General features: G+C 37.5%; 1 protein-coding gene across 4 annotated transcripts in view; it reads left to right on the top strand.

Annotated features, from left to right (window-relative positions):
• Positions 1–254: 254 nt before the first annotated feature.
• Positions 255–13595, top strand: part of DNAJC27 (DnaJ heat shock protein family (Hsp40) member C27) — a 38663-nt gene continuing 25322 nt past the window's right edge. For all 4 annotated transcript variants that reach the window (XR_010662304.1, XR_010662303.1, XM_065928685.1 and 1 more), the window contains exons 1-3: positions 255–487; positions 8714–8796; positions 12924–12993. Coding sequence is in view for 2 of the 4 variants with exons in the window: in XM_065928685.1 (XP_065784757.1) it covers positions 401–487; positions 8714–8796; positions 12924–12993 (240 nt within the window). In the remaining 2 variants the exon portion in view is untranslated. The remainder of the gene's footprint in view (positions 488–8713; positions 8797–12923; positions 12994–13595) is intronic.

Here is a 13595-nt window from a genome sequence, read left to right as displayed (position 1 = left end):
CGAACCTAACAAATTTCTAGGTCCTGAACCCCACCCTGGCCACAAGGTCGCATCCTCCCTGAAGTGTAAAACTCAGCCACCCCTCCGTGACGCCACCTTTCTTCCTAGGGCCGCTGCCGGGCCAGATCGCGCGACCCTAGGGAGCAGCCTCATCTCTGGGGCCTGGTGATGACGTCACGCGGCCCCTTGCTAGCATCGCGAGACTCTTTTCTCCCTCCCCCAGTTCCCTACGCTCCCAACCGCCAGCGCCCGCTGCCAGGCAGCGGCGGGGATGGCGAGCCGCGGAGCCGAGGCGGTGACGAGAGCAGCGGTCCCGCCATTGGACGAGGAAGCCTGAGGGACGGGCCAGCGTGGTGAACAAGCAGAGACCGAGGCTGCTGGCCCCGAGAGAGCGAGGGCCATGGAGGCCAGCATGCCGAAGCGGAAGGAGCCTGGCAAGTCCCTGCGCATCAAAGTCATCTCCATGGGCAACGCCGAAGTGGGAAAAGTGAGTACCGCGCTGGGAGGGGCGGGACCGCAGCGCGGCGGAGCGACGTGCCGATTGGCTGGGAGGGCGGCCACTCAACAGCCTGGTCGCCCGGCCTCCTCCCCGCCCCTGAGCAGGCCTGGGTCTCCTGAGGGATCTGGCTCTACGAGGAAAAACTCTCCTGACCTTTTTGACCTCTGGGTCGCCCCCCTCTGGCACCTAAGAAGGTGTCTCGAGTGGCCTCTAACCGTTGACTATATCCCAAAGAGAGAGGAGGCCTAGGTCCTCTTGTCAGATCGTCTGCTTGGATAACATGTCTGCGTTCTGGGTGACCCGTACAGGACTTTGAGGTGGAGAATAAAAGTTTAGTTACCCCAGCAGAGCTTGGGAGCTGATAACTTACTGGGCTGTGTGTGAGGATGGGGATTTGTAAAAGTTACTCTGTAGATGTGGAGCCCAGAATCTACATTTCATTTGTAAGAGAGCGTAACTGATGCTGAAGTGTTTTCACAGGGAGGTGCAGTGGATGTCAAGGAACTTGCATTATTTTGTCTTGTTTGTGTTTCTCTCTGATAGTGTCACCACATGCATTATCGCAAAGAAGTCTTAGATCCACTGTCTTTTTCTATGGTGCTTCTACTGGCTATCAGCTCTAAACTCTCCCATAGTATTGGGGGTAGGGAGGGCAAGAGGTGAACAGAGGTCTTTATCCCCATGTGAATTCTAAGACCGCCTTTTCTTCATCCAAATTGCCTCTTCTTCAGGGTGAGTGGAAACTGTTAATTAAGAACCTTACAAGGTCATCAAATCAGTGATTGAGACAAAATTAGAATCTGGGTCTTCACACTCCCATTGCAATGTTCTTTCCATCACTGTTGTTTAGTCGCCAAGACTCTTTTGCGACCCCATGGACTGTAGCCCGCCAGGCTCCTCTATCCGTGGGATTTCCAAGGCAAGCATGCTAGATTGAGTTGCCATTTTCCTTTCCAGGGGATCTTCCCAACCCAGGGATCGAACCCGGGTCTCCTGCATTGCCAGCGGATTCTTTACTACTGAGCAACCGGGAAGCCTCCTTTGCCAATCATTATTTGCTGTCAAAATCAACTCCTGGTAGAATCTACATTCCCAGAGACCTGTTAATGAGAGTGTTTATGCCAAAGACCTGCACATAATTGATGCTCAGCAAATGTTTATTAGTGTCTTCTTTACATTTTGTATTGTTTATATACCTATGCATATGTATGTAGTAACATAGCTGAAAGTCGATGATTACTGAACATCAACTATGTGCCAGGCATTGAAAAGAGAAGAAAGACCTCTAGAAGGTCATATACTAAATACTAAACTGGCAAGTGAGCATGCTCACTTTTAAAATTTTACTATGCACATGGATTTGGGTGGATTCCGGGAGTTGGTGATGGACAGGGAGGCCTGGCATGCTGCGGTTCATGGGGTCACAGAGTCGGACAGGACTGAGCAACTGAACTGAACTGAATGACTAAACTTTAGAAATAGTTTAATATGTCCAGTGTCACCACGTTCATGTAATATGGTTCTAGATTTATTAGCCAATGCAGTTAGGGAGAAGGAAATAATGTACGAAATGCTGAAAAGGAGAAAGCAAAATTGCCATTATATGTTAATAATATGATTATTTATCTGAAAACCCAAAGAGAATGAACTGAAAGCCTATTAGAAACAATAGACAAAATTAATATATAAAAACTTACACCTTTACTGTATCAGAATTATAATTTTTGGACTATATAATTGAAAAACTGTTTTAATTTACAATAATGACCAAAATAAAGTGCCCAGGCTTAAACTTAAGAAGATATAGTAGGTCCTAGGACCTATATAAAGAAACATTTCTACAGAGAGACATACAATTACTTAGACAAGTGGAAAGGTATGTGTCTTCTTAATTAGGTTCACTCAATAATTTGGAGATATCAGTTCTTTAAAATAATCTACAAATGTCATTCAATTATAGTTAAAACATCAGTAATTTTTTTCTTCAGAATATAATAAAAGGTACTAAAAATCCTTATGAAAAATTAAATGTGAGACTAACCAAGAAAATTGAGGAGAAGTGAGAGGAAATGAATGCTACCAGATATTAAAACATATTTTAAAGTTACCAAGCTTTTCCTGTTGATACTGGAAAGTAAATACAGAGACATTAGAGAAACAGATTGGAGTCCAGAAATAAACCCAAAAGTATAAGAAAATTCAGTTTACAACAAATATAGTTAAACTGGGAAAGTAGGGACCATTTAGGAGAAGGCCATGGCAACCCACTCCAGTACTCTTGCCTGGAAAATCCCATGGATGAAGGAGCCTGGTGGGCTGCAGTCCATGGGATTGCTAAGAGTCGGACTCGACTGAGCGCCTTCACTTTCACTTTTCACTTTCATGCATTGGAGAAGGAAATGGCAACCCACTCCAGTATTCTTGCCTGGAGAATCCCAGGGACGGAGGAGCCTGGTGGGCTGCCGTCTATGGGGTTGCACAGAGTTGGACACGACTGAAGCGACTTAGCAGCAGCAGCAGCAGGGACCATTTAATAAATACTTTTGTTACAACTATTTACTGTTTGGGGGTAGAGTGGATTCCTTCTGAATGCCTTTCTCAAAAATAATTTTTTCATAGGTGAAGTATTTAAATGTAATTAAAAAATGTTTGCCTTAGCTATAAAAGTAAAACATACTCATTTTAAAGGATTTAGAAAATGTAGAAAGATATACAGGTAAATAATTTTAGGTTAAAAAGACATGCCCTAGTAAATAATCCTTGGCTCAAAGGACAAATCAAAGCAAATGACAAAATAACTAGAAACCAATGAAAGGAGAGAATCCATGCCAAAATCTTCAGGGCAAATTGAAAGCAATCCTGAAAGGAAAATGAATTATCTAACTCATTTCTAAAAAGGAGATGTTAAAAACTAAAAGAACATAGTAGTTGTACAACTTTGTGACTATGCTTGGAACCACTGAATTGTACACCTTAATGAATATTATGGTATAGTATAACTGAACTTTCAAAAATAAAGGAACTTAAGACAGAAGAAAAAGGGCACCAAATATGAGAGAGAGAATTCCCTGGAAAGATTAATGAAAAAGAAAAATGCCTAAAATTTATTTTAAGAAAAATAGAGAAAGCAAAAAATTACAAGATTAGTACTGAAAATCACATTCTGGAAGAAATTAAAAGAACAATTAGATAATACTACATATATTCAGTTCTGTGGGAACATATTTCAAAATATAGAGAAAATGGAGGATTTCCTAGCAAAATATAAATTACCAAAATTGACTCAAAAAGAAGTAGAACACCCAAGTGACCAGTCATACAAAAAGAAATTGGAAAAAGCAATTAAAAGATTTACTATCCAAAAAGGTATCAGGATCAGATGGTTTCATGAAAAGATTTATTTAAGCTTTAAATAACATATAATTTCAGTTACTTAAGTTATTCCAAGGCAAAGAAAAAGATGAACAGTACTCCAATTTATTTATATAAAGTTATGGTTATTTAAATAGCAAAACTTGATATAGTATCAAAAAAGAAAAGTATATATACTATTTTCATATACACATACAAATGCATAATTCCTAAATATCCGTGAATAGAATTCAGCAGCATATCAAAAATTTCACTATTAGCAAGTAGGGTTTATTCCCGGAATGGAAACTTGGTTCAATATCAAGAAGTTAATCATCATAATTTGTTTATATTCTAAACCAATTTTTCTGTTAGGCGATGTGTCTTTCTTACCAGTTTTTCTGGTTTGGGGATGTTAGAGTTATTAACTTTTTGCCAGCCATATGAATTACAAATATTTGCCCCAGTTATGTTCTTTGAATACTTGGTGTTTTGCCATACAATTGCTTTTATTACTATTTGTATATATTCAATTATGCCCATCTTTTTAAAAATTGAAATATAGTTGATGTACAATATTATGTTAGCTCCAGGTATGTTACACAGTGATTTGACATTTGTATACATTATGAAATGATCATCACAAGTCTAGCAACCAGCTGTCCCCATATGAAGTTACTACAATAATATTATTGACTGTATTCTCCATGCTGTATAATACATTCTAGTGGCTTACTTCTTTTATAACTGGAGGTTTGTACCTCTTGTTCCTGTTTACCTATTTCACTTCCCCATCCCCTACCCTCTCTGGCAACTGCCCATTTGTTCTCTGTATCTCTGAGTCTGTTTTTGTTTTGTTTGTTAGGTTCCACGTATGAGATCATTTGGCATTTGTCTGTCTTTGACTTATTTCACTTAGCATATTACCCTCTTAAATTTCATTCATGTTTTCACAAATGATAAGGTTTCATTTTTAAAATGAAAAAAATAAAAATTTAAAATTTACTTAAAAAATAACAGTAATAGTCCATTATGTGCATATATATATATATAATATATATTTATACCATATCTTCTTTATCTGTTCATCTATGGATGAACACTTAGGTTTCTTCCATATCTTAGCTATTGTAAATAATGCTGCAGTGAACATCAGGGTGCATATATCTTTTTGAATTGGCATTTTTGTTTGCTTCAGGTAGGTACCCAGAAGTGAAATTGCTGGATCATATGGTTGTTCTATTTTTATTTTTTTGCCAAACCTTCATACAATGTGTTCTTTGTGACTGCACCAGTTGACAATCCCACCAGTGTTGCACAAGGATCCCTTTTCTCTACATCCTAACACTTGTTATTAATTATCTTTTTGATGACAGCCATTCTTACTAGTGTAAAGTGGTATCTCATTGTAGTTTTAATTTGCATTTCCTTTATGATTAGTGGTGTATTTTTATGTATGGTGTGAGAAAGTAATTCAGTTGTTTCTTTTACATATAGCTGTCTAGTTTTCCCAACACCGTTTATTAAAAGTGGTGTGTTTTCCCATTATGTATTATTGCTTTTTTGTCATTGATTGATCATCTAACTGTGGGTTTGTGTCTGGGTTGTCTATTCTGTTCCATTGATCTGTGTGTCTGTTTTTATGTCAATATCCTGCTGTTTTGATTACTGCCATTTTGTACTATAGTTTGAAATCAGAGGGTATACCTCCAGCTTTGTTCTTTTTCAAGATGCTTTGACTATGCTTTTCTGTTTGTTTTTTTTATGGTTTCTGGGTTTTCTGTCTTGGTTGAAAATGTTTTCGGATATTCTACATATATCGCACATTTTCTTCTGAAATTTTTATTGTTTTATTTTGAAATACTTAAATCACAAATTCACCTGTAATTTTTTTTGCATATAAGTAAGTTAAGGACCCAACTTAATTTTTTTTCCCTGATGGATAGTCAGTGTGCCAGTAACCTTATACTAAATAAATTATTTTTCCCATTGACTTTAAATATCACTTTTGTCACTTTTAAAATTTTCATATATAATGGGGTCTATTTTGGAGCTCTCTGTTCTTTTCTACTAATCTACTTGTCTATTCTTATGCCAATATAAGACCCTCTCAATTGGTTTCAAATTATATTTTAATACTTGTCAATGCAAATTCCCATCTCTTTCTACTGCCCTCTTTCCTGTTTTTTATACTTCAATTAGTTCTTCTCAGATAGCTGTTCTTTCATATGAATTTTAGGATAATTCTATTACCTGCCTCCTGAGAAATCTGTATGCAGGTCAAGAAGCAACAGAACCAGATATGGAACAATGGACTGGTTCCAAATTGGGAAAGGAGTATGTGAAGGCTATATATTGTCACCCTGTTTATTTAACTTATAGACAGAGTATATCATGCAAAATGTTGGGCTGGATGAAGCACAAGCTGGAATCAAGATTGCAGGGAGAAATATCAATAACCTCAGATATGCAGATGACACCACCCTTAGGGCAGAAAGTGAAGAGAAACTAAAGAGCCTCTTGATGAGAGAGGAGAGTGAAAAAGCTGGTTTAAAACTCAACATTCAAAAAACGAAGATCATGGCATCTGGTCCCATCACTTCGTGGTAAATATATGGGAAAACAATGGAAACAGTGACAGACTTTCTTTTCTTAGGCTTCAAAATCACTGCAGATGGTGACTGCTACTGTGAAATTAAAAGACGCTTGCTCTTTGGAAGAAAAGCTATGACCAGCCTAGACAGTGTATTAAAAAGCGGAGACATTACTTTGCTGACAAAGGTCTGTCTAGTGAAAGCTATGGTTTTTCCAGTAGTCATGTATGGATGTGAGAGTTGGACCATAAAGAAAGCTGAGCGTCGAAGAATTGATGCTTTTGAACTGTGGTGTTGGAGAAGACTCTTGAGAGTCCCTTGGACTGCAAGGAGATCCATCCTAAAGGAGATCAGTCCTGGGTGTTCATTGGAAGGACTACTTTGGACATCTGATGCAAAGAGCTGACTCATTGGAAAGGACCCTGATGCTGGGGAAAAATTGAGGGCAGGAGGAGAAGGGGATGACAGAGGATGAGATGGTTAGATGGCATCACCGACTCAATGGACATGGGTTTGGGTGGACTCCAGGAGTTGGTGATGGACAGGGAGACCTGCCGTGTTGCAGTTCATGGTGTCGTAAAGAGTTGGACACGACTGAGTGACTGAATTGAACTGAGTGTTTAAATTGTCTACTGGAGTTAAAGGACTTCCATGTCCCTTAATCTCATGAATAATTTAGAAAAAGGCTGTGTTTATTTTTCTAGGATATTCTGAGAGAAAACATTTGAAAAGTGCTTTCAAGCTGTAAGGTGTTTTTTAGTGTAGCTTTTTAGCTGTAGTCACTCCAAAGAAGTTTTTCCTTCAGTTCCCAGTGAGCTTATTAAGTACTTTTTAAAGCAGCTGTCCTATTTAATTTAGATTGAGGTTCATCAGGAAAGTGAGCAGAATAAGCTTCATCACCAGTGCTTCAAGTAAATTATGTTTCATGAGTGCTAAGGATTGCTATTAATGTACAAGTCATTTTATTTTATTTTATTATTTATTTATTTATTTTGTACAAGTCATTTTAAATCGCTTTTTCATTGGCACTGAGCTAATCTCTCAGATGTGAAGATACAAGATAAAAGGAGTAAAATACTGGTGCTTGCCTTCAAGTAGTTTGCTGTCTAGCTGAAGAGATAAAATGATATACAGGTAAAAGATAACAAGGCAGTAAATGATAACAAAAACATTGTATATATATTTATATATACATCTATATACATGTGTAGTTTATGTTAGAGGAATTCAGATGTAGGCAAGATCTCTTATAACCAGAGTGCTTTGGGATAAGTAAGATTTGGAAAGAAGGGAGAAAGCTCATTCCAAATAGGAAGGAAAGTAATGACAAGAGTCAGGAAGTCAGGCCTGGAATTCGGCAGAAATGGAGGATTTATTTTAGAAGGGTTTAGACAGAAGACAGATTAGGGTCAGATTATGGAAGGTCTTGAATAATGGACAAAGGAGTTCGGATGTTGAACTCTTGGCAGTGAGAAGCTGCTGAAGATTTTTAGTTAGAGAAGTGAAATAATGTTAGCAGTATGCAGTGTTGATTGAAATTGGGAGGGAAAGGAGGCATAAAGACCAATAAAGAATTTCCTATAGTTGTACAGGAGTAGATAATGAAGACCTAAACTAAAGTGGTATCAATGAGAATTAGAACGAAGAGAAAAAAAAAAAAAACGAAGAGAAAGATCGAAGAAACGGTCAAAAGAAGATTTAGAAAGACTCAGAGTCAGATATGACTTTAATAATTTAATCCTCTGTAATTGGGAAAATGGTATCATTAACGGAAACAGATGTCAGCAGGATGAGCTATCTGCTGTTTTTTTTTTTTTTTTTTGTCTGCTGTTTTTATGTATAAGATTAGTTCATATTTGGACACGTGGAATTTGTAGAATGGTTGGACATCTAGGTAGAAATTGGTCTAGTAGATATTTGGAGATGTGGATCTGGTCTGGAGAGGGAAGTCGAGATAGATATTTTGGTGTTATTATTAAAAGTATGTTGGTGTTATTATTGAGTAGAAGAGGGCTTCAAAAGAAGAGAGAACAAGGATTGAGCACTAAATTGAAAACATACCCATATTTGGCATTAAGGAAAGAGTTTTGAAATAATTTCTCTTTAAAAGCTTCACCTTAAGTACTTATTTCTGTTATTTTATAATTTCAGCTTTTAAAAAAGCATTGTCTCATAGGGGTAGATGAAGAAACCATAATGAAGAAATGTGCTTACTTTTTATGGGTTCCCAGAGTGTCTTTACTAAAAGCTTTTATTTTTACCTTTTTAGAGCTGTATTATAAAGCGATACTGTGAGAAGAGATTTGTGTCTAAATACCTCGCAACAATTGGAATTGACTATGGAGTCACAAAGTGAGTACATATATTGTTTCCTTAGACTTGCAAATCACATAGAAATTCAGAACCCCTCTAAACTGATCTGTCTTGAAATAGAGATTCTGAAGATAAATTTATATAGAGAGGAATGAGACCTTTACAGACAGCAGTGATCATGTCATTTGTTCATCATGGAGCACGTTCTGTTTGCCAGGCCTTCTGAGTGGGATGTAGGGGCTGGTGATGGGCAAGTCAGCACAAAGCCTGACTGGCAGACATAGCTTTTCAGGAAGCATGTGTCTATGTAAGCAGGTCCTGTTAGCAGGTGTGTTTTTAGAGAATTTTGAAATATTCATTCTAAGAATTTTAAATATTATGTGAAAATTTTTCTATCAGAAAACTTCCTTTTAGTGATCTTTTTATAGCATTTTGAAATCTAGCAAAAATTATCTGGGTAGAGTGAAATTGGGTATCAGTGAGGATTTATTTGGAGATGGATTGAAATGGGTTGAGCTTGGGGAGAGAGAGTCACATTAGGAGGAAAGCACACTGTGGAAATGTAGAATGGAGGTAGATAGCTCATCTCCAGAGAGGGAGCTTCAAGTGTTCACTATTCTGACCCTGGCCTGCCCCTCCCTTCTCTCTTATTACATTCTTTCACACACCTTACTCTCCATCCACACTGAATTCATACAATCATACTTTTCTCTCTCAGTGCCATCCTTCATGCTGTCCACCTGAAATGTCCTTTCCCCTCGTCTCTCCACCTGTCAATCTCCTCAAGCTGTAAAGTATACATGTTCCCATGAGACGTTCTGAACATCCCCTTTATCGGTCAGGACTCATTTTAGTTGAAAATGACAGTTGTATTAAAATTCTCTTCTATTCATAGGTGTTAGCATAAATTATCTTGTCTTATTATTTGTGTGTGTTTAATGTCTCCTGCTAGATTATGAGCTCCATGTAGAGAGGCTATTAGAATAAATTATTTCCCAGTGCCTGATACAGTGCTAGTACACAGTCCATACTCAATAGATAATTATTGTTAGGTAAGATAGATGTTGGACTGTGAAGAAAGCTGAGCACAGAAGAATTGAACTGTGGTGTTGGAGAAGACTCTTTTGAGAGTCCCTTGGACTGCAAGGAGATCTAACCAGTCCATCCTAAAGGAGATCAGTCCTGGGTATTCATTGGAAGGACTGATGTTGAAGCTGAAACTCCAATACTTTGGCCACCTCATGCGAAGAGTTGACTCATTGGAAAAGACCCTGATGGTAGGAGGGATTGGGGGCAGGAGGAGAAGGGGACGACAGAGGATGAGATGGTTGGATGGCATCACCAACTCAATGGACATGAGTTTGGGTAAACTCCGGGAGTTGGTGATGGACAGGGAGGCCTGGTGTACTGCGATTCACGGGGTCGCAAAGAGTTGGACACGACTGAGCGACTGAACTGAACTGATCTGAAGATAGATGCAGCTAAAGAAGAAGTTTGCGACATTAGAATATGAGGGCAACATTCAAGAAGGTAGACTAAAGTGGTGAGGGGTATCTATATTTCAGGGTGCAGGATTTCAGTGATATGGTAGTATATCCTGTTTAAGGCAGTTTTGTTTTGAGCCCGTAGCTAATTTATTCATCTAAGAAGCAAGAGTTATGATGTCATGCCATAGAGCTGTGGTTTAGTCAATAGACTATAGTCATCTCATCATCTGAGGAATATTGGTTCCAGGACCCCCTGTGGATACCAAAACCTGCCAATGTTTAAATCCCTTATATATAAGATAGTGTAGTACTTACTATACACATTCTCTCAATACTTTAAATCTTCTCTATATAACTTATAATACATAATAGAATGTAAATACAATGTTAATGCTATGTAAATAGTTTCCACTTTGCAGCAAATTCAAATTTTGCTTTTTGAAATTTCAAGGGTTTTTTTTTTTTTCCCCTGAATATTTTTGGTCCAAGTTCAGTTGAATATATGGACACAGAACTTGCAGATACGGAGTGTTGATTGTGTTCTGTTTCTGGTTGAAATTTTTTTTTTTTTTTTGTCCTTTGGTGAGGAAGAGAATATGGTTGACAGAAACCCAACTCGTTGGGAAAAAAAAAGAAAAAAAAAAAAGGCTATTAATCAATTCACATAATCCAATCATGAGGATATAGCTAGGTCTGAGAGATCCCTGGAACTAGGGAGGGATTTCACAACATGTCTCTGCCTTCTTTTGGCTCCCTCTCCACAGCTGCCATTACCTCTCAGGCTTTTCAAAACTAATCTCAAATTTAAAAATCCCAGGGAAGGTTTTGATTGTCCAGGTGGTGACAGGCGCCTTCCCCCAGCTCTGTTAGCTGTGGCCAGCAGAGTGGCATCAAAAAAGAAGATGGAAGAACCCATTTAAACCACAGTTGGCAGGAGGAGGGAAGGTACTCTTTGAGCAGTCAAAACAATGGAAGCCCACTCCATCCTTCAAATCACAGTATGCTTAAAACTACTTGGAGAGTCTGTAAAAATGAAGATTCCCAAGCCTCATCCAGTAAGTTTGTGATTTACTGGGTCTGAGGTGGGGCACAGGACTCTACAATATAAACACTCTCCCCCTCTTTCCGTAATTATGATCCAGGTGGTCTTCAGGTCACAGTTTAGGAAAGCCCTGGCTTGAGGTAGTGAATTACCATTTTTCTTAAGGTAATATCCTCTGTCAGACTTCTGAAGTAAACTGCTCTGTTTTGAGTTCCAGTTTGTAAACATAATTTATGTTACTTCCTGATTTTATAAACTTCAGTTCCATCCCTTCTCAGCTGCTATGTGACAAAACTTTCTAATAGGAGTTGTTATATAAGATCTTCTCCAGATGCTCTCAAACTCTTAAATATTTTGTTTTGTTTTGCTGTTCTCACATCCTTTTATGAGACAGATCCTCCTGATTTCACAGTTGTTAAAATGAAAACAAATGTGCATCTTAGAACTGATGAAATATGGCAGAGAATTCAGGATTGAAGAAATCATGATGAGTAGTGGTTAGTCTGATTTAAATATACAAGTAATATAAAACAACTGTAGGAATTATGGTTTCAGAATAGAAAGTACATGTTATAAACTTGGAAAGGGAATTATAATCATAAACAAAGCAGGAGGTAATATAGAAACAATAAGAGCAGGTGCTATTTCCTTGTAGTCCACAGAGGGAGTCCTACCAATGCTGTCTGAAGCATGTTACTTAAAAAACAGAACTCTAATCTGTTGATTTATTGTTAATAATCTCTATTCTTAACCTTAGAGGAATCTTTTAGGAAATCCTATTTCTGTAATGAACATTTATATTTAAAACTCAGTAATTCCCCCCAGTTTACTTCAGTTTCTTTTTCTTTCTTTTGTTAAATTAAGTGAAAAGTAAAATTTTCTTTTATTTTAAATTAATATAACCCCAATTTTATAAAAATATTGATGTTTATCTTTCTTATCTACATATAAAAAAGAAGTCTACAGTGATGCTCATCTGTGTTAATGAAGGTTTTTTTTTTTCTGAGTAGTAGGCTTTGGGATTACTTTTAAGCTTTCATCTTTGTATTTTTCTTTAGTGTTTAAGTTATTTATAATGTTTCATTCATTCACTTTCCAGTAGTTATTTTTCTCTAAAAAATAAAAGGACTAGGAGCAAGAATGCTATGATGTTAGCAGTAGTTAATTCTAATGTGAATGGTTGTTATTTCCCTTTTCTTTTCTCTACTTCCAAATTTCTGAAAACAGATTGACTGTTATTCTTGCTCAAATGAAGATCATAAGAAAATTAAACAAACATCATTAAAATAATAATACAACTTTGTACTATTTATTTTACTGCATGGTAACAAGCACAACCAGTAGTAATTAAGATGTCACTCTAAGTGAAGTAAAACATTTTGTTTTTCTTCATCTTGCTCCTACTGTCCCAAATAAATTTGTTTTAGCAGCACAGTAATAGCTACCGTTTGTTTTGTACGGGGTATAGACTGAACTGTCGTGGTAAGATGAAGCTAAATGGGGGTGCTTGTTCTGAAAAAGCCTCTTTTAAATTTCATATGCATAACCTTTTGAAATTCATAAGCAACATAAATGATATTACCATGAGTACAGAAGCCATGACCCTCTTTGGGATTGTTTTCATTTGAACATTTCAGGGTACAAGTCAGAGACAGAGAGATCAAAGTTAACATCTTTGATATGGCTGGACATCCCTTCTTCTACGAGGTAAGAAAGCCTTTTTGAAAAAACGTATATCCAGTATTGTCAATGGGTTGAAGGAATGCTCCTGAATTATCAAAACAACCAATATTCAAGTCATGTGTAAAAATAGGTAAATTTAGCCAGTGTTTGTGTCTTAACTTAATGGACATCTGTTGGTCTTTTGTACTGTCTCCTTAAATAGTGGTAGGAAATTTTGTTGCTAATCTTTCAAACACTTAGATAAGACATTTTGACCTTCAAAAGACTGTTGCTTTTCACTTTGTGCCTTAGCCTAGAATGTAAAAAGATAATTACATTCATCCTGAGACTTAGGAATTCAGAAGTAACCCTTCATAGCGGGGTTCTAGAGGGATTTTCTAGGGCACTCCTCAGTCGTGTGTTCTCTCTCCCCAGAAGTTAAAGCAGCTTCACTTCGTTTCCTTTCATCTGCTTATCTGTCCTCAGTAGTCTCAAAGTGAATCTCATGGCCATTCTCTTTTGTGTTTCCTTCCTTTTGTTTTTCTTTTTCCATAAGGAGTCTCTTTACTCCTTCTAGTTTGGCCATTTCATTTCTGCTTTTCTCTTTATTATTTCCTTCCTTCTGCTTGCTATGGATTTATTCTGCT

The sequence above is a fragment of the Muntiacus reevesi genome, chromosome 3 (assembly GCF_963930625.1).
Source record: "Muntiacus reevesi chromosome 3, mMunRee1.1, whole genome shotgun sequence".
Classification (NCBI taxonomy): Eukaryota; Metazoa; Chordata; class Mammalia; order Artiodactyla; family Cervidae; genus Muntiacus; species Muntiacus reevesi.
This window is presented reverse-complemented; position numbering and strand designations above follow the sequence as displayed.